Consider the following 25153-nt stretch of genomic DNA (forward strand, 5'->3'; position numbering starts at 1 on the left):
ATATACCCAGAAGTGAGATTGCTGGATCATATGTGGTAGATCTATTTTTGCATACTGTTTTCATACTGTTTTACACTTTGGCCGTACCAGTTTACATTTCCACCTACAGAATAAGGATTCCCCCTTTCCACATCCTCACCAACACTTGTTATCACTTCTTCTTTTGATTATGGCCATTCTAACAGATGTGAGGTGATAGCTCATTTCAGGTTTTATTTATTATTAAAAAATTGTTTTTAATGTTTATTTTACCTATGAGAGAGAGACAGTGTGTGAGCAGGGGAGGGGCAGAGAGAGAGGGAGACACAGAATCTGTAGCAGGCTCCAAGCTCTGAGCTGTCAGCACAGAGCCCGATGTGGGGTTTGAACCCACGAACTACCAAGATCGTGACTTGAGCCGGAGTCAGGTGCTCAACTGATGGAGTTACCCAGGCGCCTCATAGTTGTTTGTTTTTTAATGTTTATTTTGAGAGAGAGAGAATGCATGCAGGGAGTAGCAGAGAGAGCAGGAAAGAGACAGTCCCAAGCAGCCTCCACATTGTCAAAGTGGAGCCTGATGTGGGGCTTGATTTCATGAACCATGAGATTGTGACATGAGCTGAAACCAAGGGTTAGACGCTTAACCGACTGAACCACTCAGGCACCCTGTTCGTTTTAGTTTTGATTTGCATTTCTCTGATTAGTGATGTTGACCATCTTTCACTTACATGTTGGTGATTTGTAGGTCTTTGGAAGAATATCTCTGTAGGTCCTTTGCACGTTTTTAAATTCTTACTATTTTTTTTTTTAGAGAGGGAGAGCATGAGCGTGGGAAGGGCAGGGAGAGAGGGAGACACAGAATCTGAAAGTAGGCTCCAGGCTATGAGCTGTCAGCACAGAGCCTGATGCAGGGCTTGAGCCCACAAACTGTGAAATCATGACCTGAGCCAAAGTCGGACACTTAACTGACTGAGCCACCCTGGCGCCCCCATTTTTAAAAGCAGGTTATTTGATATTATGCTGTTGAGTTGTATGAGTTCTTTACGTAATTTGGATATTAATCCTTATTAAAGATAAATGGTTTGCAAATGTTTTCTTCCATTCTATAGGTTATTGTGGCTGTGCAGATATGCTTAGTTTGATGTAATTCTACCTGTTTGTTTTTACTTCTGTTGCTTTTGCTTTTGTTGGTGTCCTATCCAAAAAATCATTGCCAAGACCAATGTCAGGGAGCTTTTTTCTGTGTTCTTGGTTTCAGGTCTTAAATTGAAGGCTTTAATCCATTTGGAGTTAATTTTTGTGTGTGGTGTAAGATAAAGGTCCTGTTGTGTTCTTTTGCCTGTGGATATCCGGTTTTCCCAGCATCATGTATTGAGTATCCTTGGCTCCCTTGTCAAATATTAGTTGACTATATATGCATGGGTTTACTTCTGGCCTTTCTGTTTTGTTCCTTTGATCTGTGTGGTGCCTAAATGAGGTGTCTCTTCAGATCAGTTGAGGGCCCACAAACGTGGGGCAACTTATCAGGTGAAAGCTGGTGATGTAGGCGGTGACAGGAATTCACCTGAGGAAGAACAAAGGATATAGTTTATTGACTACACCACACGAGATTGGAGGGCAAGATAGCAGAGGAGAGATGCCAGGACACAGTGGGTGGGAGCTGTTTTTAAAGGGGGAAGATGAGGAGGTATGGCAAGGACGTATGGAATTGTCCCTTTTTGGTAACTGTGCCTAGTTTGTAAGTAGGCCATTGGTCAGTTAGGGCCTATGGATTATTTAAAAAAATTTTTTTTTTAACATTTATTTATTTTTGAGACACAGAGAGACAGAGCATGAACAGGGGAGGGGCAGAGAGAGAGGGAGACACAGAATCTGAAACAGGCTCCAGGCTCCGAGCTGTCAGCACAGAGCCTGACGCGGGGCTCGAACTCACGGACTGTGAGATCATGACCTGAGCCGAAGTCGGATGCTTAACCGACCGAGCCACCCAGGCGCCCCGTGCCTATGGATTATTTTAAAGTGGATCACTTGATGTGCATGTCTGTATTCTGTTAGGTGGTGGTTGTGGGCCCTTTTTATATTCCATAGCTCAACCCTGTTTGCCTGAAAGTGGCCTCTACAGTTTGTGTCTCTTTTGATGCTAGCATCATACTGTTTTGATATTGGAGCTTTATAGTATAGTTTGGAAGTGTGATGCCTCTAGCTTTGTTTTGAGAATGGCTTAGGCTGTTAGGGATCTGTTGTGGTTTTACTTGGACTTTACAGTTTTCTATTTCTTTAAACAAAATCCATGGAGATTTGAGGGATTGCATTAAATCTATAGATAGCTTTGGGTAGTATGAACATTTTTACAGTTTTCTTCTGATCCATGAATACAGGATATTTTCAGTTTCCTTCATCACTGTCTTACAGTTTCCAGTGTACAAATCTTCCACTTTCTTGGTTAAATTTATTCCTAAGAATTTTAATGTTTTTGATGCTATTGTAAATGGGATTGTTTTCTTTCTCAGTTTGTTGTTAGTCTGTAGAAATATAATTGATTTCTGTATGTTGATATTATATCCTGAAACTTTACTGAATGTATTGAGTTTTTTTGGTCAAATGTTTAATATTTCTGTATAAAAGATCATATCACTTGCAAACAGAGTCAGTTTTATTTCTTCCTTTCCAATCTGGGTGCTTTTCATTTATTTTTCATATCTGATTGCTCTGGGTAGGACTTCCAGTACAATATTGAACAAGACTGGTAAGAGTCGGCTCCCTTGTTTTGTTCCTTATCTTAGAGGGAAGGCTTTTAACTATTCAACACTGAGTGTGATGTTAAGTGTAGCCTTGTCATCTATGGCTGTTTGGGGTTTATGGATCCAACTCCACTGTGTGTTTGTGTGAAGGCTTTAAAACACTAACAGGCAATTCTCAGATACCAGTAGGGTGTCCAAGAATTCGCCTCAATTCTGACACTATATCATGAGATAGTCTCAGATTCTATAGGTAAAGGGCTCAGTCCCAGAAGACTGCCCTCCACTTCAGATGCCACTTGCAAGCCCAGGTTGTTATCTTCTTACCTGTTGGTTGTAATCCCAAAGCTCCCATGACCCCCTCCTTGGTTTCGATTAATTAGCTAGAACAGCTCACGGAACTCAGAAAACCTATTAACTCACCAGATTACCGATATTAAAGGATATGAATCAACAGTCAGATGAAGAGAGACATAGGGTGAGGTCTTAAACAAAGGATTTTCTGCCTTGTGGAGCTTGGGCCACAGCATGGTGGAATGTATGAGCGTTCTGGTTCCCCAGTGAGGAAGCTCTCTCTTGGGTTTTTATGGAGACTTCGTTGCATGGGCACGATTCATTAACCACTGGCCATTGGTGATTAATTCCATCTCTAGCCTCTTTCCCTTCCCTGGAAATCAGGAGGGTGGGACTGAAAGTTCCAATAATTTTTTCATGGTTCCTTCCCCTGGAAAATAACCCCCAAAAGTTACCTTCATTATTATAAACCCAGTTGTGATGGAAAAGGATTTCTTACGAAAAAAAGACACCCATTTCATCGGTATGGCTTGGAAGTATTTTCAGAAACTAAGGACAAGAGACCAAAAACTACAGGGGCGCCTGGGTGACTCAGTCAGTTAAGCATCTGACTCTTGATCTTGGCTAAGGCCATGGTCTCATGGTTCTTTTTTTTTTTTTAATTTTTTTTTTTTTTTCAACGTTTTTTATTTTTTATTTTTGGGACAGAGAGAGACAGAGCATGAACGGGGGAGGGGCAGAGAGAGAGGGAGACACAGAATCGGAAACAGGCTCCAGGCTCCGAGCCATCAGCCCAGAGCCTGACGCGGGGCTCGAACTCACGGACCGCGAGATCGTGACCTGGCTGAAGTCGGACGCTTAACCGACTGCGCCACCCAGGCGCCCCTGGTCTCATGGTTCTTGAGATCAAACCCCACATCCTGCTCTGCACTCTGCTTGGGATTCTCTCTCCACTCTTCTCTGCCCCTCATCTGTGCGCGTGCATGCGTGCTCTCAAAAGAGAAAAAAAAAAACCCAGATACTATAATAAAAGATGCTCCCATTACTTTGGAAAAAATCTCAGGAAATTTCAAGGGTTTTGGGAGCTGTGAGCCAGGAACTGTGGATGAAGACGAAATATATTTGGGAAATACATTTTGGTCATCTGAGTGGCCAAAATACATATTTCTTATAAATTACAGTATTGCAGTGACCTTTCTTATGTTGAGGTACATTTCTTCTGTCCCTAATTTGTTGAGTTTCTGTCATGATGTTGAATTTTTGTCAAATTTTTTTTTTTTGCATCTATTGAGATCCTAAGGTTTATATCTTTTGTTCTGTCTATATCATGTATTGTATTTATTGATTTGTGTATATGTTGAGCCATGTTAGCATCCCAGGGATGAATCCTACTTAATCATGGTGTATGATCCTTTTAATGTGATATTGAACTTGGTTTGCTAGTATTTTGTTGAAAAATTTTGCATCTGTGTTCATTAGGTTATTGGACTGTATTTTCCTTCTCTTGTATATATAGTTTTTAAGTTTATTTCTTTTGAGAGAGAGCGTGAGTGGGAGTTGGGGGGAGGGGCAGAGGAGTGGGAGAAGCAAGAATCCCAGGCAAGCTCCGTGCTGTCAGCGTGGAGCTTAGTGCAGGGCTTGAAACTACGAACCGTGAGATCATGACCTGAGCTGAAAACGAGTCAGATGCTTAACTGGCTGAGCCACCCAGATGCCCCCCTCTTGTAGTGCCTTTGTCTGGCTTTGGTATAATGGTAAATTTGGGAGTGTTTTTTGTTAAATTCTTGAAATTTAAGAGTTTGAAAAGGTTTGGTGTTAATTCTTTAAATGTTTGGTAGAATTGACCAGTGAAAGCATCTGGTGCTGGACTTTTCTTTGTAGGGAAGTTTTTGGATCACTGATTCAATCCATTTACTCATTATTTAAAAAACAAAAAAATTTTTTTTAATGTTTATTTTTGGGAGAAGAGAGTGTGTGAGCGGGGAAGGGGCAGAGAGGAGAGGGAGACACAGAAACAAAAAGCAGGCTCCAGGCTCTTAGCTGTCAGCCCAACGCGGGGCTCAAACTAAGAACTATGAGATCATCACCTGAGCCTAAGTTGGACATTCAACTGACTGAGCCACCCAGGCACCCCTGCTTGCTCATTATTAATCTTTTCAGTTTTTTTGTTATTTCTTCATGATTCATTCTTGGTCGGTTGTATGTTCCTAGAATTTATCCATTTTTCTAGATTGAACAATGTTGATTTATAATTGTTCATAGTAGTCTTTTATTCTTTGTGTTTGATATCAGTTACAGTATCTTAGTTGTCTGCCTCTTCCATTTTTGATTTTGATTTTTTTTTTTTAGTCTAAGGTCTATTTTTTAAAACTAAAAAAACAGTTGTTAGTGTCATTTATTGTTCCTGTTATTTTTCTAGTCTTTATTTCATTTATTTCTGATCTCACCTTTGTTATTTCCTTCCTTCTGCTACCTTTGGGCTTAGTTTGTTCCTTTTTTAGTTTCTTTAGGTGTACAGTTAGGTTGTTTGAAAAAAATTTTTTTATGTTTATTTTGAGAGCACACCCAAGAGTGGGGAAGGGGCAGTGACAGAGAGAGAATCCCAAGCAGGCTCCGTGCTGTCAGCGTGGAGCCTGATGCAGGGCTCAATCCCACGAACCATGAGATCATGACCTGAGCTGAAACCGAGAGTCAGTTGCTTAACTGACTCATCCACTTGGCACCCTTTTCTTTCTTTCTTTCTTTCTTTCTTTCTTTCTTTCTTTCTTTCTTTCTTTCTTTCTTTCTTTCTTTCTTTCGTATGTAGGTATTTATTTTTAGTATGATTTGTTGACAAATTGGTTTCCATACAACACCCAGTGCTCATCCCAATAAGTGCCCTCCTCAATGCCCATCACCCACTTTCCCCTCTCCCCCACCCCCTATCAACCCTCAGTTTGTTCTCAGTATCCAAGAGTCTCTTATGGTTTGCCTTCTTTTTCTTTTTTTTTTTTTTTCAACTTTTTTTTTTTTTTTAATTTTTTTTATTTTTGGGACAGAGAGAGACAGAGCATGAACGGGGGAGGGGCAGAGAGAGAGGGAGACACAGAATCGGAAACAGGCTCCAGGCTCCGAGCCATCAGCCCAGAGCCTGACGCGGGGCTCGAACTCACAGACCGCGAGATCGTGACCTGGCTGAAGTCGGACGCTTAACCGACTGCGCCACCCAGGCGCCCCATCCTTCTTTTTCTTAATGTAGCATTTCTCACTGTAAGTTTTCCTCTTAGGACTTGTTCTGCTGCATGTAAGTTTCGGTATGTTGTATTTCCATTTTTGTTTGAAGATACTTTTTAAAAATATTTATTTTTTTTTTGAGAGAGAGAGAGAGCACACATTGGGGGAAGAGCAGATAGGGAGACAGAGGATCTGAAGTAGGCTCTGCACTGACAGCACTGAACCTAATGTAGGGCTTGAACCCACGAACTGTGAGATCATGACCTGAACCAAAATCAGATGCTTAACCAACTGAGCTACCCATGTATTCCTTCACTGCTGTTTCTTTAAATAAAGTATTGCCCCATTTTCCCTCTCTTCTCCTCCTGGGACTTTGCCAAAAATGCATAGATTGTTTCTTTTAATGTATACTTCCCATAGGCTTTTTTCATTTCTTCTGAATGTATCATTTCAAAATGACCTGCCCCTATTCTTCACAGATTCTTTCTTCTACTTGATCAAGTCTACCGTTGCTTTTATTGCATTTTTGTTTCATTCGTTGTATTCAGTTCCACAATTTGTTTCTTTTTTTTTATAATTTCTATGTCTTTTTTAAGACATCTCACTTTTGGGGGCACCTGGGTGGGTGGTTCTGTTGGTTAAGCATCTGGCTCTTGATTTCAGCTCAGGTCATGATTTCATGGTTCGTGTGATTGAGCCCCACGTTGGGCTCTGTGCTGACAGTGCCTCTTTCTGTGTTTCCTTAAAACAACTGTTTTGAATTCTTTATCAGATAGATTGGAGATCTCTATTTCTTTGGGATTGGTTACTGGAAAATTAATTGTTTATTTGGTGGTTTAATGTTTCCTTGTTTCATGTTCCTTGAAGTTTTGAGTTGCCCTTTTTGCATTTGACAAGACGTCACCTCCGGTTTTTAATGACTAGCTTCAGGAGAGACATACCTTCTGTTAGCCTTGTTAGGAATTCTGAAGTTTTTTCAGACCTTTGCTGTGGATATGCCTGTTCCTCATTTCTTATTTTCTCTTGGAGGGGATTTTTAAGTTTGTATGCCTTCTCTTGATCATGCAAAGCTGAATCAAGTGTGACTGCCTCTTACTTGCTTTCTGTAGGGCAGTGCTGAATTCTCAGGTTTGTATGCTTTCTCATAGTTCAGAAGAGACGGGATAGCTTTTTGCACTTTCTTACTAGCCATCCTATAGATGCTTGCAATATGTCCTTAGGGGTGAACACAGGGAGCCAGCCACAGGGTGAGAGTGTATGTTTGTGGGTGAGGTGTGTGGAGAGTTGGGGCTGCCCATTTACCAGGTGGCGGCATCTCCAGACAAGGCAACTTGTGAGTGGGCTTCCTGATGAAGTCTGCATTGCAGTTAGTAGGATCCATATCCCATTTTATGTTCTTTGAGAGTCCTGCTGTTCTTCCAGCCACTCCCCTTCTCCCTAGTTATGTTATGAATGTCAATATTCTGGGTGGGGTAAGAATGAAAATGCACAACTGGGGAAGCTGGGTGCTCACTTACATGCTCTCATTTTCCCCCACGGGAGAAATCACGGATTAAGAACATCGCTCTTGGCACTATACTGTGGAGACTAGAGGGAAAGAATGTTCCAGGTACAGTGAAACTGTTTCTTTTACCCTTTTCAATGTGCTCAGTTTTGGATTTATTTTTGTTCCAGTGCTGTGCTGGAACTTCCCTGGACTCCCAGACTTAACACAAAGCCACTGTTGTTCATAGGTGATAGTCAAAATCAGTGTTCTTTGAGGAAGATGGTAGAAAACTCCTGTTTTGCTGTTTTGATGCCATCACTCTTCACTGACATGCTTTATGCCAACCATACTTAGGTTTGTCTTTTGTATAGTTACATTAAAGTGGAAATAAATTTCATGTACTGTTTGTATTTGGGATTTTTTTCATTTAGCGTATGGTTATAAACTATTGTTTTTTAGTGTACTGGTAGTCTTTTGACTTTTATTGCTGAATAGAATTCCTTATGGAGATTTCTCTCTACGTATATAAATTGATCAACTCTTTGAACACTCAGTTCATTTCTAGTTTGAGGCTCTCTGAATAATTTGTTTTTGTTCATTTTACTTTTTGTGTTTTGTTGGATGACCTACCTGTTCTAATTCTATAGATTCTAGCTACTCTGCAGTTTGCAGGCACTGATGTCTCGCTCTCTTTTTTAAAGTATGTAATTCTTTCATTCCTGTTTCCATTTTTAAAAAAAAATTTACTTATTTTGTGGGAGAGAGAGCACAGGAGGGGTGGGGAGAGAGAGAGAGAGAGATAGAGAGAGAGAGAGAGAGAGAAGGGAGAGAGGGAGAGAGGGAGAGGGGCAGAGAGAGAATCCCAAGTAGGCTATGCATTATCGGTGCAGAGACTGATGCAGGGCTTGATCTCAAGAACCGTGAAATCATGACCTGAGTTGAAATCCAGAGTCAGATGCCTGAGTAAGCCAGCCAGGCGCCCCAATCAGTGGCTTCTTTTAAATTGCAGTCTGAGTTTCCCTATCTTTTTTTTTTTTTTTAACAATGTTTTTAATTGTAAAAAACAAAAGTTACTATCACAACCATTTTTTAAATTAAATTTTATTTTAAATGTTATTTTTGAGAGAGAGAGCATGAGCAGGGGATAGGCAGATAGAGAGGGAGACAGAGGATCCAAAGTAGGCTCCATGCTGACAGCAGAGAGCCTGATGTGGGACTTGAACTCATGAGATCATGATCTGAGCTGAAGTCTGATGCTTAACCCACTGAGGCACCTAGGTCCCCCCTTCTCCTCCCCCATTACAACCATTTTTAAGTGTATAGTTTGGTAGTGTTAAGAATATTGTCATTGTTGTGCAACAGATCTCTAGAACTTTTTCATGTTGAAAGCTGACTCATTTCCCTGACAGCCACCATTCTACTTTGTTTCTGTGAATTTGCCTACACAAGATATCTCATTTAAGCAGAATAATAATCATAAAGTATTTGTCTTCTTGCAACTGCCTTAGCATAATATCCTCAAAGTTCATTCATGTCGTAGTGTGTGATTTCCTTCCTTTTTAAGGCTGAGTAATATTCCTGTGTATATATACACTTATTTTGTTTATTCATCTGTTGGACATTTGGGTTGCTTCTACCTTTTGCCTGTTGTGAATTGCTATGAAGATAGGTATACAAGTATCTCTTTGAGATTCAGTTTTCAATTCTTTTTTAAAAATATTTATTTTGAGAGAGCGTGAGAGATTTTAGTGCATGCTTGACCATGAACAGGGGAGGATCAGAGAGAGAGGAAGAGAAAGAATCCTAAGCACTCCCTGCACTGTCAGCACAGAGTCGGATGTGGGGCTTAATGTCATGAACTATGAGGTCCTGAACTGAGCTGAAACCAAGATAAGGATGTTTAACTGAGCCACCCAGGTGCCCCTCAAGTTTTTAAAATATGTACACTTAGAAATGGGATTTCTGGATCATAAGTAATTGTGTGTTTAATTTTTTTTTTTTTTTTAAGTAATCTTGACACCCAATGTGGGGCTCAAACTCGGCCCCACAGAGTTGTGGAAAAGCAAAAAGTTGTATGGTGAAGCAAAGAGTTGTATGCTTCACCCACCAATGGAGGTAGCCAGGCACCCCCTATGTTTTTTGTTTTGTTTTCTTTTTGTTTTTTGAGTAACTACTATTTTTCATAGCAGTTATACCATTTTACATTCCTGGTAACTGCACAGTGGTTTCGGTACATCCTTGCCCATACTTGTTATTATTTTTTCTAAATAGTAGCCAACCTAATTGGTATGAAGTGATATTTCATTGTGGTTTTGATTTGTGTACTTAGGTTTGAGATCAGAGTGTTGATTCTTCAAACTTTTTTGTTTTTCAAGATTGTTTTGGTTGTTTGGGGTCCCTTGAAATTCCATATGAACTTTAGGGTGGAACTTTTTATTTTTGCAAGAAAACTGTGCTCCTCACCCCATTATTGGGACTGTGATAGGGATTGTATTGTATTGACTTTGGGCAATGTTGACATTTAACAGTGTTAAATCTTCCAATTCATGAATGTGAGATTTCTATTTATTTGTCACTAATTTCTTTCAGTGATGTGATTTTCAATTTACAAGTCTTGTAGCTCTTTGGTTAGGTTTGTTCCTAAGACCTTTATTTTTTTTTATTTTTGAAGTTTATTTATTTTGAGAGAAAGCACGTGAGCGGGGGAAGGACAGAGAGAGGGGGAGAGAGAGAATGCCAAGCAGGCTTAGTGTTACCAGCATAGAGCCCAACATGGGCTTGATTCCAGGAACCAATGAGATCATGACCTGAGCTGAAATCAAGTCAGATGCTTAACTGACTGAGCCACCCAGGTGCCCCATAAGTCTTTTATTCTTTTGATACTATTATAAATGCAATTGTGTTCTTAATTTTCTCTTCTGATTGTTCATTTTTGCTGTATAGCAATGCAACAGATTTTTGTATGTTGACTTTGTTACTTTACTGAATTCATTTATTCTAACAGTTTTTTTGGTGGACTTTTCAGAGTTTCCTCCATGTAAGATTATGTAATCTGTGAACAAGTGGTAATTTTACTTCTATCTTTCCAGTTTCTTCTTGCCTAATTGCTTTGGCTAAAACTTTCAATACTGTGTTGAAAGGAATTTGTGAAAGTTTGGCTACTTTGTCTTGCTCCCCATCTTAGAGGAGGTTTCAGTCTTTGACCATTGAGTATGATGTTAGCTCTCTGGCTGGAGAGCTCTAGTTTGTCTGGCCCTAATACCATGTCCTTCCCTTCCCTTACTGGTTATGGGGTAGATATAATGGAATGAATTGGAAAGCTTGTGTTGGTGAACTGTTAGGCTGCTAGGTGGGCCTTAGCGGGGAGGACAGGTGTCTGACACATAGGCTTTTTCCACAAGGTATGTCATCTGTGTTTTGTGTTACGGAGAGATAGGATTGTTGCAGCCATTCTGATCCCTGTGTTTGCAGGCTGCGGAAGGAAAACTGGCATTGTGTACTATGGTTTCTTTTTACCTGGTCAGGTGGTTGACCCTTTAGTGTTGTAATATAGTTCCTTACAGGTTTCTTCTTTTATTTTTTAATGGCTTAGGTACATTTTCTTGGTTTTTTTTTTTGTTTTTTTTTGTTTTTTTTTTGTTCTCAGAATCTTTCTACAGAAGAGCAAAGTTAAACACTAAGTTTCTGGCAAGAGGATTAGAATCCTTCTTTCTTTTAAAAAAATTAAAAAAAAATTTTTTTTAAATTTTAGAATGCATACAAGTGGGGGAGGAGCAGAGGGAGAGAGAGTGAATCTTAAGCCGACTCCATGCTGAGCACAGAGCCTGATTCAGGTCTCGATCCCAAGACCATGAGATCATGACCTGAGCCGAAATCAAGAGTTGGATACTTAACTGACTGAGCCACCCAGGCGCCCGAGAATCCTACTTCCTGAGAGCCCTCCACCCCTTCTCCTCTTTTCCATCTGTATCATTGCTTCAGTTCGTGGGGTTGGAGGGCTTGCTATTGAAATCTACAAACCAAGAGGTTGTTTTTAGTAGTTGCCTTATCTCTTTCCCCAATATATTTTATTCTGTAATGGATTTGTTGTTAGAAACTTCTCCCTGATGGATGGTGTATGTTTGGCTTGCAGGATATCAAGTGTTGTTACCTCGTTAGGCTTTTTTTTGGCATATACTTCTGCCTTATGCCTTTTCCTTATCTTCCTGGTCAAAAGGATTGTTTTTACCTGTCTTGGTCCAGCTAGTATTACTGGAGAAGAATATTTCAACCTCCTGCTTGGACTACCAGAATTTCTGGAGCTGAGTAGGGGAAAAGTGCCATAAGGCTCAACATTGAGTATATAGTTTGATCTAGAACAAGGTATTCTCTTTTTAGACAAAAATTAAGCTCATACACAATTAGAGGAATAATATTAATAAAAATATAACATTCTTACTGGTTTTTAGGGGATTTCCCCCCTTCGTATTAATGTTTTACAGTGATTGATGCAAGCTCTCGTATGATTAAAGAGAAGACCCTGGGGTGTTGGTTGTGTGGGGGAAATAAATAGAAGATCCTATTAGCACATGAAGAAACTATAATAAAGCTGACAGTCTTAAGAAATGCCTTAGGGGCTCCTGTGTGACTCGGTTGAGCATCTGACTTCAGCTCAGGTCATGATCTCACTGTTCGTGGTGTTCAAGCCCCACATTGGTCTCTGAGCTGACAGCTTGGAGCCTGCTTTAGATTCTCTGTCTCCTCTGTCTCTGTCTCTCTCTCTCTTTGTCTCTTTCTCTGTCCCTCCCCTGCTCGTGTGCTCTCTCAAAAATAAACAAACATTAGGGGCGCCTGGGTGGCGCAGTCGGTTAAGCGTCCGACTTCAGCCAGGTCACGATCTCGCGGTCCGTGAGTTCGAGCCCCGCGTCAGGCTCTGGGCTGATGGCTCGGAGCCTGGAGCCTGTTTCCGATTCTGTGTCTCCCCTCTCTCTGCCCCTCCCCCGTTCACGCTCTGTCTCTCTCTGTCCCAAAAATAAATAAAAAAACGTTGAAAAAAAAAATTTAAAAAAAAATAAAAAAAAAAAATAAACAAACATTAAAAAAAAAAAAAAAAAAGAAATGCCTTCTTGTGCATATAGTGATTGGTTTGTTGCCTTCATGGACCCCTCTGTTTTCTAGTTTGTAAAGCTGTGTGGACAAGGTGAAGTAGGTGTGAAGTCATTAAGGTGATGGATTCACAAGAATGGTTATGTTCAGTTTTTAATTTTGGGGGGAAATCATTATTAGAATTGAATACCCTCAGGCCTCTTTATATCAAAAGATGAAGCATTAAATCTGCAGAATATTGACTGACACTGGTTTGGTGCAAATGCCAATGGGGATTTAACTGCTAGTATTTTTAGAATTTTAAATCAGACAGTTACTTTTTTTTATCAGTGGTCTGGCCATAAAGTTTCATAGGTTTTGAATAGTTTGCTCCTAACCTTGTTTTATTGTTGTTAGCTTTCTTCTTCTTTTTTAAGATTTTATTTTTAACTAATCTCAGCACCCAATGTGGGGTTCGAATTCATGACTCCCAAGATCAAGAGTCACATGTTCCACAAACTGACCCAGCCAGGCGCCCCAGCCTTATTATTCCTTAGGGCAAGATTTTGTATCACATGAGTCTTCTCAGGAATGCTTATGTGACATACTAGGAAATGCTTGTACAGAGACATATACATGTTTTCAATATGACACTCATGGCTTTCAGCTTCATGGTTTCCCGAACCAGATCTTTCTGGTTCAGCATCTCCAGAGAGACAACATAATTGTTTGGAGAGTGTGTGGTGTGTGTGTATGTCTGTGTGTGTGTGTATGAAGGGGGAATTGAGGGGATGTCTTAACTGCTTCTTAATAAGATTTTATTTATTTATTTGAATTTTTAAAAATTTTTTTTTTTATTTTTGAGACAAAGAGCATGAGCAGGGGAAGGGCAGAGAGAGAGAGGGAGATACAGAATCCGAAGCATGCTCCAGGTTCTGAGCTGTCAGCACAGAGCCCGACGTGGGGCTCGAACTCACGGACTGTGAGATCATGACCTGAGCTGAAGTCAGACGCTTAACCTACTGAGCCACCCGGGCGCCCCTTCTTAATAAGATTTTAATATCTTTTAGCTCAACCTGTATTCCTGCTATCAGAGGTATTCCATGTTTCCAGTTCCTGAGCTTTTCTGAGGTTTCACGGGAAAAAAATTAGCCTATTTCTATTCCTCAGTCTCTGGTTGGTTTTACTAATAAGGGTGGTTTTACTAATAAGTCAGGTGTCCTCTTCTTACACGTTTAGTTGTTTTTGCCCTTGCATGTTAGTTTTCTTTTGTTGTTTTAGTAGAGTTTTGGGGAGGAAGTGGAAGGAAAAGGGCATGTTGAATCTGGCATATTTAACTGGAAAAAATTAATTATGAAAATAGGTTAGACCCATTAAAAAAAACCCCTAATAGATATACATGTGCTTGCCAAATTTAATGTCTGTTAATATTTTATATTGGCTTTCATAAAAAAAATAAAAATTGATACAGCTAAAAGTACTTCTTGCCTATCCTTGTATCTTTTTACCCAGATGGGACCTTTCTCTTGATGAGGATGTGTATCATTACAGTGTATGTAATTATTCTGTAATTGTACATGAGTCCATACAAGACAGTTGGTTAAAAGTTAACAAATGGTATTATACTGTATCCTTTTACAAGTTTATCATTAATCATTTTGAATTTGTATGCTAGACATTTTGATGCATAGAGATTTGGTTTATTAACCTAAATACCCCTTTACTTAAAAAAAATTTTAATGTTTAATTTTGAGAGAGAGAGAGAGAGAGACAGACACAGGGTATGAGTGGGAGAGGGGCAGATGAAAGAGGGAGACACTGAATCTGAAGCAGGCTCCAGGCTCTGAGTTGTCAGCACAGAGCCCCATGCAGGGATCGAACCCACGAGCCATGTGATCATGGCCCGAGCTGAAGTTGGATGCCCAGCTGACTGAGCTGCCCAGGCGCCCATACCCCTTTACTTTCTAATAGATAGTACTTTTCATTTTACTCATTTGTTTGGGTTCTTCTATTACTCAACTAAAACTAGTCTTAATTTTAATTTTAATTAATTTATTTATGTATTTATTTATTGTTTTTGAGAGAGAGAGAGAGAGAGAGAGAGAGCGCGCGAGCGTGAGTGGGGGAACGGCAGAGAGAGAGGGAAACACAGAATCTGAAGCAGGCTCCAGGCTCTGAGCTGTCAGCACAGAGCCCGATGTGGCGCTCAGACCCACAGACTGTGAGAGTATGACCTGAGCCAAAGTCAGCCACCCAGGCATGACTTATTTTTTTTAAAAAGACTCCCTTCCTGGGGCGCCTGGGTGGCGCAGTCGGTTAAGCGTCCGACTTCAGCCAGGTCACGATCTCGCAGTCCGTGAGTTCGAGCCCCGCGTCAGGCTCTGGGCTGATGGCTCGGAGCCTGGAGCCTGTTTCCGATTCTGTGTCTCCCTCTCTCTCTGCCCCTCCCCCGTTCATGCTCTGTCTCTCTCTGTCCCAAAAATAAATAAAAAACGTTGAAAAAAAAGAAAAAAAATAATAAATATTTAAAAAAAAAAAAAAAAGACTCCCTTCCTCCAGTTAAAGTTTTGCCTTACAGTATATTTTTGCAAACTGCCCAAGAATAAGGAATACATATGGTTGATATTTAAACTTTAATGTCAGTCCTGAAATAGGTATAGTATGAATGCTGTTTATAAGAAATATCTTCTGGGGCGCTTGACTGGCTCACTTGGTAGAGTATGCAACGCTTGATCTTGGTGTTGTGAGCTTGAGCACCACATTAGGCATAGAGATTACTTAAAAAATAAAATAAAAATATAGGGGTGCCTGGGTGGCTCAGTCGGTTGGTTTAATGTCCTTTGGTTTTGGCTCAGGTCATGATCTCACGGTTTGTGTGTTCGAGCCCTGGGTTGAGCTCTGCACTGATGATGTGAAGCCTGCTTGGGCTCCTCTATCACCCTTTCTTCCCCTCTCTCTGCCCCTCCGCCACTTGTTTCTTCTCTTTCTCTTTCACAAAATAAATAAATTTTAAAAACCTTAATAATAAAATTTTAAGAAAAAAATTAAGTTCTGGATAATGGGCCCTTGTTCCTTTTTTGTTTTTATTTATTTTTTAAAAGATTTTTATTTTATTTTTTAAAGTTTATTTATTTATATGGGGGGAAAGGCAGAGAGAGAGAGGGAGAGAGAGAATCCCAAGCAGGCGCCTCACTGTCAGCACAGAGCCTGTTGTGGGGCTTGATCCCACCAACAGAAAGATCATGACCTGAGCTGAAATGAAGAGTTGGACACTCGAGCAACTGAGCCACCCAATCGCCCTGAAGTTTTTTAATTTTTTAATTTATTTTTATTTTTTTATTTTTATGTTTATTTTTGATAGAGAGAGAGAGAACAAATGGGGGAGGAGCAGAGAGAGAGAGAGAGGGAGACAAAGAATCTGAAGCGGGCTCCAGACTCCGAGCTGTCAGCATAGCCTGATGCGGGGCTTGAACCCACAAGGTCATGTGAGGTCATGACCTGAGCCTAAGTCAGACGCTTAACCACTGAGCCACCCAGGTGCCCCATGATTTTTTTATTGTTAGGAAATCTTGGTATCCAACCACTCTGTGAGTGGTACTCACACTCATCACCCCAAGATCAAGAGTCATGTGGTCCACTGAGTGAGCCAGCCAGGCACCCCTGTTTTAATTTTAATTAAATAATATGTGCCTTATTTGAAATGTCATATAGTTTTGCCAGGCTTGTAACAAAACTCAGCAGTCTCTACCAGCAGTCCTACTTTTTCTCTCCTAGAGGTAATTACTTTCTGTTTTATCTGATTTTTCCCCCTAGATTTTACTTTCCTGTGTAATAAGATTATATTGTTACATGTTAATAGGTATTTTCAACTGTTGACTTGCTCCTATGAAAGATTTGTTGGTCTGTTTATGTCCATTTATGGAAGAATTAGCATTTTTTAAAAATATTTTTTTTGTTTATTTTTGAGAGAGTGCAAGTCGGGGAGAGCAGAGAGAGGGTGATAGAGGATCCAAAGTGGGCTCTGTGCTGACAGCAGAGAGCCTGAGGCGGGGCTTGAACTCATGAATGGTGAGATCATGACCTGAGCTGAAGTCACATGCTTAACCAACTGAGCCACCCTGACACCCCAAAGAATTAGCCTTTTTACCCTTGCCACCTGTTTCCAATTGTTTTAGAATTAGTATTGTGTATTTTTATTATTAGGATCATGTAAATACTCTTGAGCACAGTATTATACTGTAGTTACATTTCTTGTACAGTGTCTTTCATTCCTGTAATTAGTAGTTGCCAATTTGTATGCATGAGTTTGTCTGCCTCTGCAAGCTTGAGATGTTTTAAAAATCTTTAAGAGGCTAAATTACATGTAAAGTATATGTTTAATCCCCTCCCCTCTGAACCATCTTACCTAAAGTCCTTTTATTATCTCTTTAAAAAAAATTTTTAATGTTTTATTTTGAGAGAGCGCGCGAACACGAGCAGGAGAGGGGCAGAGAAAGGGAGAGAAAGAATCCCAAGCAGGCTTTGTGCTGCCAGTGCAGAGCCCAGTGCGAGGCTTGAACCCAGGAACCATGAATCGAGTCGTATGCTTAACCGACTAAGCCACCCAGGCATCCCGGTCCTTTTATTCTCTTGATCCTATTTGAACTAGTATCCTTGGGATGTGTGCACAGTAGTCTGTCTTGGATCTCCCTTCACGTCATCCTGGGGATTCTCTTTGAACATGAACTTGGAGTGGCTGGAAGGCTCTGTCATTTGAGCTATTGACTGTTGATTTCAGCTTAGGTCACAATCTCAAGGTTCTTGAGTTTTAGCCTCATGTTGGGCTCCTCCTCCTCCATGACAGTGCAAGACGTGAGTATAGTGGAGTCTGCTTGGGATTCTCTCTCACTGTCTCCCCTTCTCCCCCTTTCTCTGTCCCTCCTGTGCACAGATACTCTCTCAAAATAAATAAACAAATATGAGCTTCTTTACACATAGTGCTTTCGTTTCTTTTTCTTTCTCTTTTTAATTTCTGAACTCTTAACACCAGGTTTTTGCTTACAAATCACTTACTTAGAGACTCTATTCCTGACTTCATTCTGCGGTGGGTTATGCTTATATTTGATACACAGTACTCTACTTGGTTTCTTCTTGGCATTTATCACAATATGTGTGAGTAGTTTTACTTATTCATTCACCTCTTTTTGTCCTTACTCTTCATCACTTGACTAAGTTCCATAAAGTGGGGATTGTTACCATTTCATTTACCGTCGGATATTTACTACTGAGGGTATACAGTACTCAAAAAATATATGAATGTATGACTTTTAGATACAGTGAAGACTTAAATGCTGAGGGTGATATTATCTTGTTGGACTTTGTCTAGAATGGAGTTGGCAAACCATGGCCCAGTGTACCACATCTTGTCAGCTGCTTGTTTTTGTAACATGGCTGATGCTTCTTTGTTTACACATGGTCTGTGGCTCCTTTCAAAATACTGTGGCAGAGCTGCTTAGTTGTGAAAGAGACTGTATGGCCTGCAAAGTCTAAAATATTTGCTTTCTCACCCATTAAAGAAAAGTTTGCTGACTTCAGTCTTACACAGTTAAACATTTTACATTAGAACATTGATTTGGACCATTAGGCAAATTGTAGTTTTTGAAAACACTTTTCCCTTCTGGATTTAACTTTGGATTCCTTTTATAGTTGTATATACTGTATATGAAATGCCAGTATGTTAGTCAAGGTCCATTCAGGGGCTTGAAGAAGCAATTTATTAAAGAGAAGTACTTATACAAATGTTAGAGATTTAAAGAATGAATGGGACCAGGAGGACAACCAGAGATGATGAGGAAGACGACGATGAAGATGAATGACAACAACTACGATAACTGAGGAAGCAGCTCTTCCCTGAAGCCTGGGGAAACAAAGGAGGAGGGTTGTCAGAATCTAAGAGTCATTCAGAGTCACTTAGAAGTGGGCCCTGTGAAGGAAGCTCAGATTTAAAGTTAAGAGATGCTACTTGGCTATTTCTTGTACCTCTGAGAGGAGTACCATGAGATTGGTTCTTGGAAGCTGCCCTTTGGAATCAGTGCTGCTTCTGAGTGACTAACATTTCGTGGTCTCCTCCTGCCTTCTAGTCTTTTAGTGCCATGCAGGCAGTGGAGGAAGATCTTAACAGGAAGCCAGCTGGAGATGAAAAATATAGCTTGCAGAGTTCCAGCCCCATCATCACAAAGCATAGAACAGAAGGTGGATTTGAAGTAGAGAGACAACATTAGAATAACTGGCAAAGTGTCTTCTCCCTCACTCCTTCAATACATCTGTTAAAAATATCTGAAATATTTGCACTTGTAAATCTAGGTTGTTTTTTTTTTTTTTTTTTTTTTTTTTTTTGTTTTTGGTAAGTATTGTCTTTAATACTGGTTTAACATTATTTATTCCTAATAATTAAAAAGTATTTTTTCTACTTTATTTCAGTATCAGATATAGAAGGTGGTGATGGACTGCAGCTCAGAAAGGAACATACTCTCAAAATATTTGCTTATATCAATTCCTGGACACAGAGGTATGCATCTTTAAGTACTTTAAAGACTAACTTTGTGAGTTGTACTTTAAATTGGCATTGTTTGTCATGAAATTTACTTTTTAGGATGTTCGATTGTATACCTTTGGTCAGTAAGTGACAGTTGATCGATATTTATTAAATCTTCTTCCCTTCTTAAACATGAGGCCACTGATGGTTTTATTTTTAAAACATGAGAATAAAAATCAGGTTCTTTAACTCCTCTTTCATTATTTAGAAATAGAGTGAATGAAATTCTAACAATTATTTTGAGAGATAAAAGAATTTTTATGGCATAGATTGAGACCTATAACAAAATTAATCTGTTAAAAAAATCAGTTCTATGGTAGTGGACACTTTGACCCTTGTGGTGGCCACTTCTTATTTGTTCCATTTGCATAATAAATAGGTGTATTAGTCCAATTTTTAAGAAATACATATATTGAGAATATATATAGAATCAAAATTTGTAACAGGAATTTGAAAATTCCTGTTCTCTCAACATGATGTTAGTCTGTCATGGCTAAAAATTCTTTTTTACTTGTTTGCCTGTCCCATTAGTCCTAAAATTTTTATGGGTAGAAAAAATTTTTTTTTCTTATGGGTAAAGAATGTTTGAAGCTTTGTGTGCAATGATTAGTGAACATGTTAAATGCAGCTAACGTAAATAAATGTCCTGAGGTTCACAGCCGAGCTGATCATAGAGTTTATCTTCAAATAGCATTTGCTCTAGGTAATAATCCCTTTTTCTTATGTTTTTTCCTTCTTTGTCAGTAAAATTGGTACACATATTTGTTCTACAAAAGATTGAGATTGTAGTTATTTAAAACTTAAATGCCAAGCTTTGCACAGTGGCAGTATTGTAGCCAGTGAGGTTTATCTGAGGCGTGATTATGGCTGATTGAAAACTTACATGCCATCATTATTGGTGTCTCTTTTCTGAGTCTCAGCCAGCTGATTTACTTTTGGCTAAGTTTAGGAATGGTTGCCAACACCTCTGTTCCTTTCCTTATGGGTAGAGTAAATGATTGGATATTTCCTAATACTAATGTTAATGATTTAAAATTAACGTTAGTAGTCCAAAGGATTTGCTGAGTAATGTTGCATTTGAGTTATAATTTTGGATGTATTTGCTGTAACTACAGCGAGGTGGCAATGTGCTATGCCACTAAGTAAAGTGAAATTCAGAGAAATGATTTTCATGTTTCACCTCTAGCTATTGGTGGTGCTGGGTGGAAGTTACATTTTCCATTCTTAGTTCACTTTTATCATTGATGTATACTCTTAATCCTTAGATCAGGAATTTTTAACCTAGAGTATGTGGATGGGAATGAAATTACAAAGGAAGTATTGATGTATATAATTTTAGGCATAATTTGTAGGTTTTTTCATAATATCAAAGGATGTTTGTCCCCAGACTACAGAGATCCTCTTAACTTTTATCTCTTCTTGTTCTAGACTATAGTGGTTAAGAGTGTGGCTGTGGAACCAGGTTGATGTGGCTTTGAGTCTTTTTTTTTTTTATAAAAAAATTTTTTTTTAATCTTTATTTATTTTTGAGGGGGAGAGAGAGAGAGAGTGTGTGAGCAGGGGAGGAGCAGAGAGGGAGACACAGAATCCGAAGCAGGCTCCAGGCCCCAAGCTGTCAGCACAGAGCCTGACGCAGGGCTTGAACTCAGGAACCGTGAGATCATGACCTAAGCCGAAGTTGGATGCTCAACCTACTGAGCCACTCAGGTGCCCCTTGAGTCTTTCTTTATCACCTGTTTACTAGATAATTATGACCGATTAGTTAGCTTGTAAGTAAGTTCTTAATTCCTTACTGTGGAATGAGAATAATAATAATAAAGGTACTACTATCTTAGGTTGTAAAGAGAGTGCTAAGCCTAGTATCTGACAAAAGATCTGTTTTGTTTTGTTTTATTTATTTTGAGAGAGTGGAAGTGGGGGAGGTGTGGAGGGGGCAGAGAGAGAGGGAGAGTGTAAGAATCCCAAGCAGGCCCTGCACTGTCAGCACAGAGCTGGTTGCGGGGCTTGAACTCATGAACTTTGAGATCATGACCTGAGTCAAAATTAAGAGTTGGTTGCTTAACCAACTAAGCTATCCAGGTGCCCCTCTGATAAAAGATCTTAATAAACACCTATTTTAATTAAAATTGTTAAAATTTAGTTTAGCAAATGATATACATTGAATGTTATATAAGCTAAAGTTTGAAAAGCTGAACTAGAAAATAATTTCTAACATCTAAAATTCTATTCACATATTGGTAAGTATGAACAGTTTTTTTTTTTAAGTTTTTTTTTTTAACTTTTTTTTTAACGTTTTATTTATTTTTGAGACAGAGAGAGACAGAGCATGAACGGGGGAGGGGCAGAGAGAGAGGGAGACACAGAATCGGAAGCAGGCTGCAGGCTCTGAGCCATCAGCCCAGAGCCCGATGCGGGGCTCGAACTCAGGGACCGCGAGATCGTGACCTGAGCTGAAGTCGGACACTTAACCGACTGAGCCACCCAGGCGCCCCAAGTATGAACAGTTTTTAGCTGGTAGTAAAAAATACCCAAAAGTAGAATGTTAAAGTCTTCATTGTTCGTGCTAAGGAAGAGAGGATTGATAATATAATACCCAGGTGGATCACAGTATTTTGTGATAAAAAGTTTTGCCTATTCTCTTCTTGTCCCTCCCACCCACCGCAGTCTTTTTCTTTTCTTTCTCATTTTTTTCTTTTTTTTAATGTTTGTTTATTTTTGAGAGAGAGAGAGAGCGCGCGCGCGCGCGCGCGCTTGAGGGGGGGAGGGGCAGGGAGAGAGGGTGACACAGAATCCTAAGCAGGCTCCAGTCTCCAGGCTCCGAGCTGTCAGCACAGAGCCTGACGTGGGGCTCGAACTCATGACCTGCGAGATCATGACCTGAATGGAAGTCAGACACTTAACCGACTGAGCTACCCAGGCGCCTCACCACAGTCTTTTTCTTAGGCATGAGAAAATATTGTTGCCTAGATTAAGATGATGGTTCTTGTGGGTGATAAACAGCAATTAATAAGGCACAGTTAATCTTCAAAAGAGATTGTTAACTTGGAGACCCATGATTATGGTAGTCCGTAAATGTACCTTAGCACACTATTGAACCCATGACATATCATACAAAATGTTCCTAATAGGTTTTCTGGGAGAAAAGTACTATTAATAGCCTTCATAAGATTATCAGTGACCAAGAATCATTATTTTAATATATTGACTAGAATATAGGTAAAGGAGTATGTTTACATTAAAAATAGTGTATTGATAAGAATTTAATATTTATGAGAATTACAGCTGTATTAATATTTTGTGTTTTTCCTCCTATCTTCCTATTTAAGTAAACATTGTAAACTTTGAGAAAATAGAGAATCAACGTGTAAAACAAAAAGGCATGCTACTACCCAGAGTAACAACTGGTAATATTTTTGGTATAGCTCTGGCATGAACTTGTGAACTATACAGTTTAAAATTTTACAAAATATGATTTTATTACATTTATGTTTTAGAGTCTGATTATAGTTGACTGTGTATGAAAAATCAGTCTCTCCATGTCATCAGGTATTATCTGTCATCATTTTTAAAAAATTGTTTTAATATATTTAAAAAAATGTTTATTTTTGAGAAGAGAGAGACAGAGCATGAGCAGGGGAGGGGCAGAGAGAAAGGAAGACATAGAATCCGAAACAGGCTCCAGGCTCCAAGCTGTCCGCACAGAGTCTGATACGGGGCTCAAACCCACGAACCATGAGATCGTGATCTGAGCCGTAGTCAGTGCTTAACCACCTGAGCCACCCAGACACCCCCATTATCATTTTAATTGTGTGTAGCAGTTGTATAACTGACATCTTTCATTTTGTCTGTAAGATCAGGGAAATTGTATATGTTAGTTTAAAAAGTTATTATTTATTTTATTATTGCAACTGGGAATGGAATGGGGGGAAGACTAATTCAAAGTAGGCAGAGAAGATTAAGACAATAAATTGAAGAATACAAGTTAAGAAAAGAGCATATAAAGGTCTGAAAGTAATACCATGGATGATAAAAGCATTGGCTGATAACAACGGTGCCTATTTTTTTTTTTTTTGGACTTGTTTAGAACTTACCACAAAACAGGCTTAGGTTTCTGTCTTGTAAATTCCACATTCCTTACCAGACATTCAAGGCTCTTACTGTTTCCTACAAAGTCTACTTTTAAATTTTATTTCATGTTTTCTCTCCTGAAAGAATTCTGGGTACCAGCAAGGGTGAGGTTCTATCGGTTTTTTTATTTTCAGGCTAAAAATTGTGTCTTTCATACCTGCCATTTGTGGTTGATAAATGTTTGAGGATGTTGCTTTTATTTTTTCATTGTTTTAGTAAACTTTTATGTTTTTAAGTAAATTCTACACCCAGCATGGGGCTTCAACTTGTGATCACGAGATCAAGAGTCGCATACTCTTTTGACTGAGTCAGCCAACTGCCTCAGTAAACTTTAAAAACAGTTTTAGAAGCTGTTGCTTTTGAATAAATGAGTGTATGTTCTACACTCTTTAAGGCTCTATGTTTTCTTTTGGCATTAAGAAATTTGGCGATATTGATAAATTGAGTGGGATATGGATATTGACCATTACTTATAAAGTAGTGCTTTTTATAAATTAGTTCATAAATTAAAAAAAACCTTTTGCTGAGGTTGGATACCGTGGATTAACGGTGTTTTCGTGTGTTCCATAGCACCAGGCCAGGAAAAACATTAGATCCATTGGAATATATGTTGTTAGATGGAATTATAGGATGCAAGTTAAAAAATAATTTAGTTTTGACATGTAGATTCCTCATGAATGTTGAGTTAAAATTTTTTTCTTAATTGGAGCTGTGTATTTTATGCTGGAGATTTACAGATTTTATCATGTTACGTTCTTTTTTAAAAATTCTTTTCATTTTTTAAAAAATTTAATTCTGGTATGGTTAATATACAGTGTCACATTTGTTTCAGGTATACAGTATAGTGATCCAACAATTCTGTATATTACTCAACAATTCTACATATTACTCAGTGCTCATCAAGATAAGTGTACTCTTTTTTAATTCCCTACACCTATTTCATCCATCCCTCTACCCACCTCCCCTATGAAAGTCATCAATTGGTTCTCTAGTTAAGAATCTGTTTTTTGGTTTGTCATTCCCCCCCCCCACCCCGCTTTGTTCGTTTGTTTTGTTTCTTAGATTACACTTATGAGTGAAATCCTATGGTATTTGTCTTTCTCTTACTGACTTAATTTCGCTTAGCATTACACTCTCTGGATCCATCCATGTCCTTGCAAATGGCAAGTTTTCATTCTTTCTTATGGCTGAGTAATAATCCATGTGTATGTATATGCCACCCTTTTATCTGTTTACCTATTTGGACACTTGTGCTGCTTCCCTAATTTGGCTGTTGTAAATAATGCTACAATAAATACACAGATGCATATATCCTTTTGAATTAGTGTTTTCATATTCTTAGGGTAAATACCCAGTAGTGCAATTACTGAATTGTGGGGTAGTTCTATTTTTAATATTTTAAGGAATCTCCATACTGTTATTTTTTTAATTTTTAATTTTTTTAGTTTGTTTTGAGAGAGAGAGACAGAGAGGGAGAGAGACAATTCCAAGCAGGTTCTGCACTGTCAGCATGGAGCCTGATGTGGGGCTTGAACTTACTAACCATGAAATCATGACCTGATCTGAAACCAAGAGTCGGACACTTAACTGGTGCCCACGTACTATTTTCCACAGTCGCTGTACCAGTTTGCATTCCCACCTGTAGTGCATGAGGGTTCCTTTTTCTCCACATCTTTG

General features: G+C 39.2%; 1 protein-coding gene and 1 pseudogene across 6 annotated transcripts in view; both read left to right on the forward strand.

Annotated features, from left to right (window-relative positions):
* The window catches only part of USP34 (ubiquitin specific peptidase 34), a 253091-nt gene that overhangs the window by 22845 nt on the left and 205093 nt on the right, over nt 1–25153 (forward strand). For all 6 annotated transcript variants that reach the window (XM_058683992.1, XM_058683996.1, XM_058683993.1 and 3 more), the window contains exon 2: nt 19234–19321. In XM_058683992.1, coding sequence (XP_058539975.1) covers nt 19234–19321 — 88 coding nt within the window. The remainder of the gene's footprint in view (nt 1–19233; nt 19322–25153) is intronic.
* Nucleotides 20159–20262, forward strand: LOC131486493 (U4 spliceosomal RNA; annotated as a pseudogene).

This window comes from Neofelis nebulosa, chromosome 9 (genome assembly GCF_028018385.1).
Source record: "Neofelis nebulosa isolate mNeoNeb1 chromosome 9, mNeoNeb1.pri, whole genome shotgun sequence".
In the NCBI taxonomy this organism is placed as follows: domain Eukaryota; kingdom Metazoa; phylum Chordata; class Mammalia; order Carnivora; family Felidae; genus Neofelis; species Neofelis nebulosa.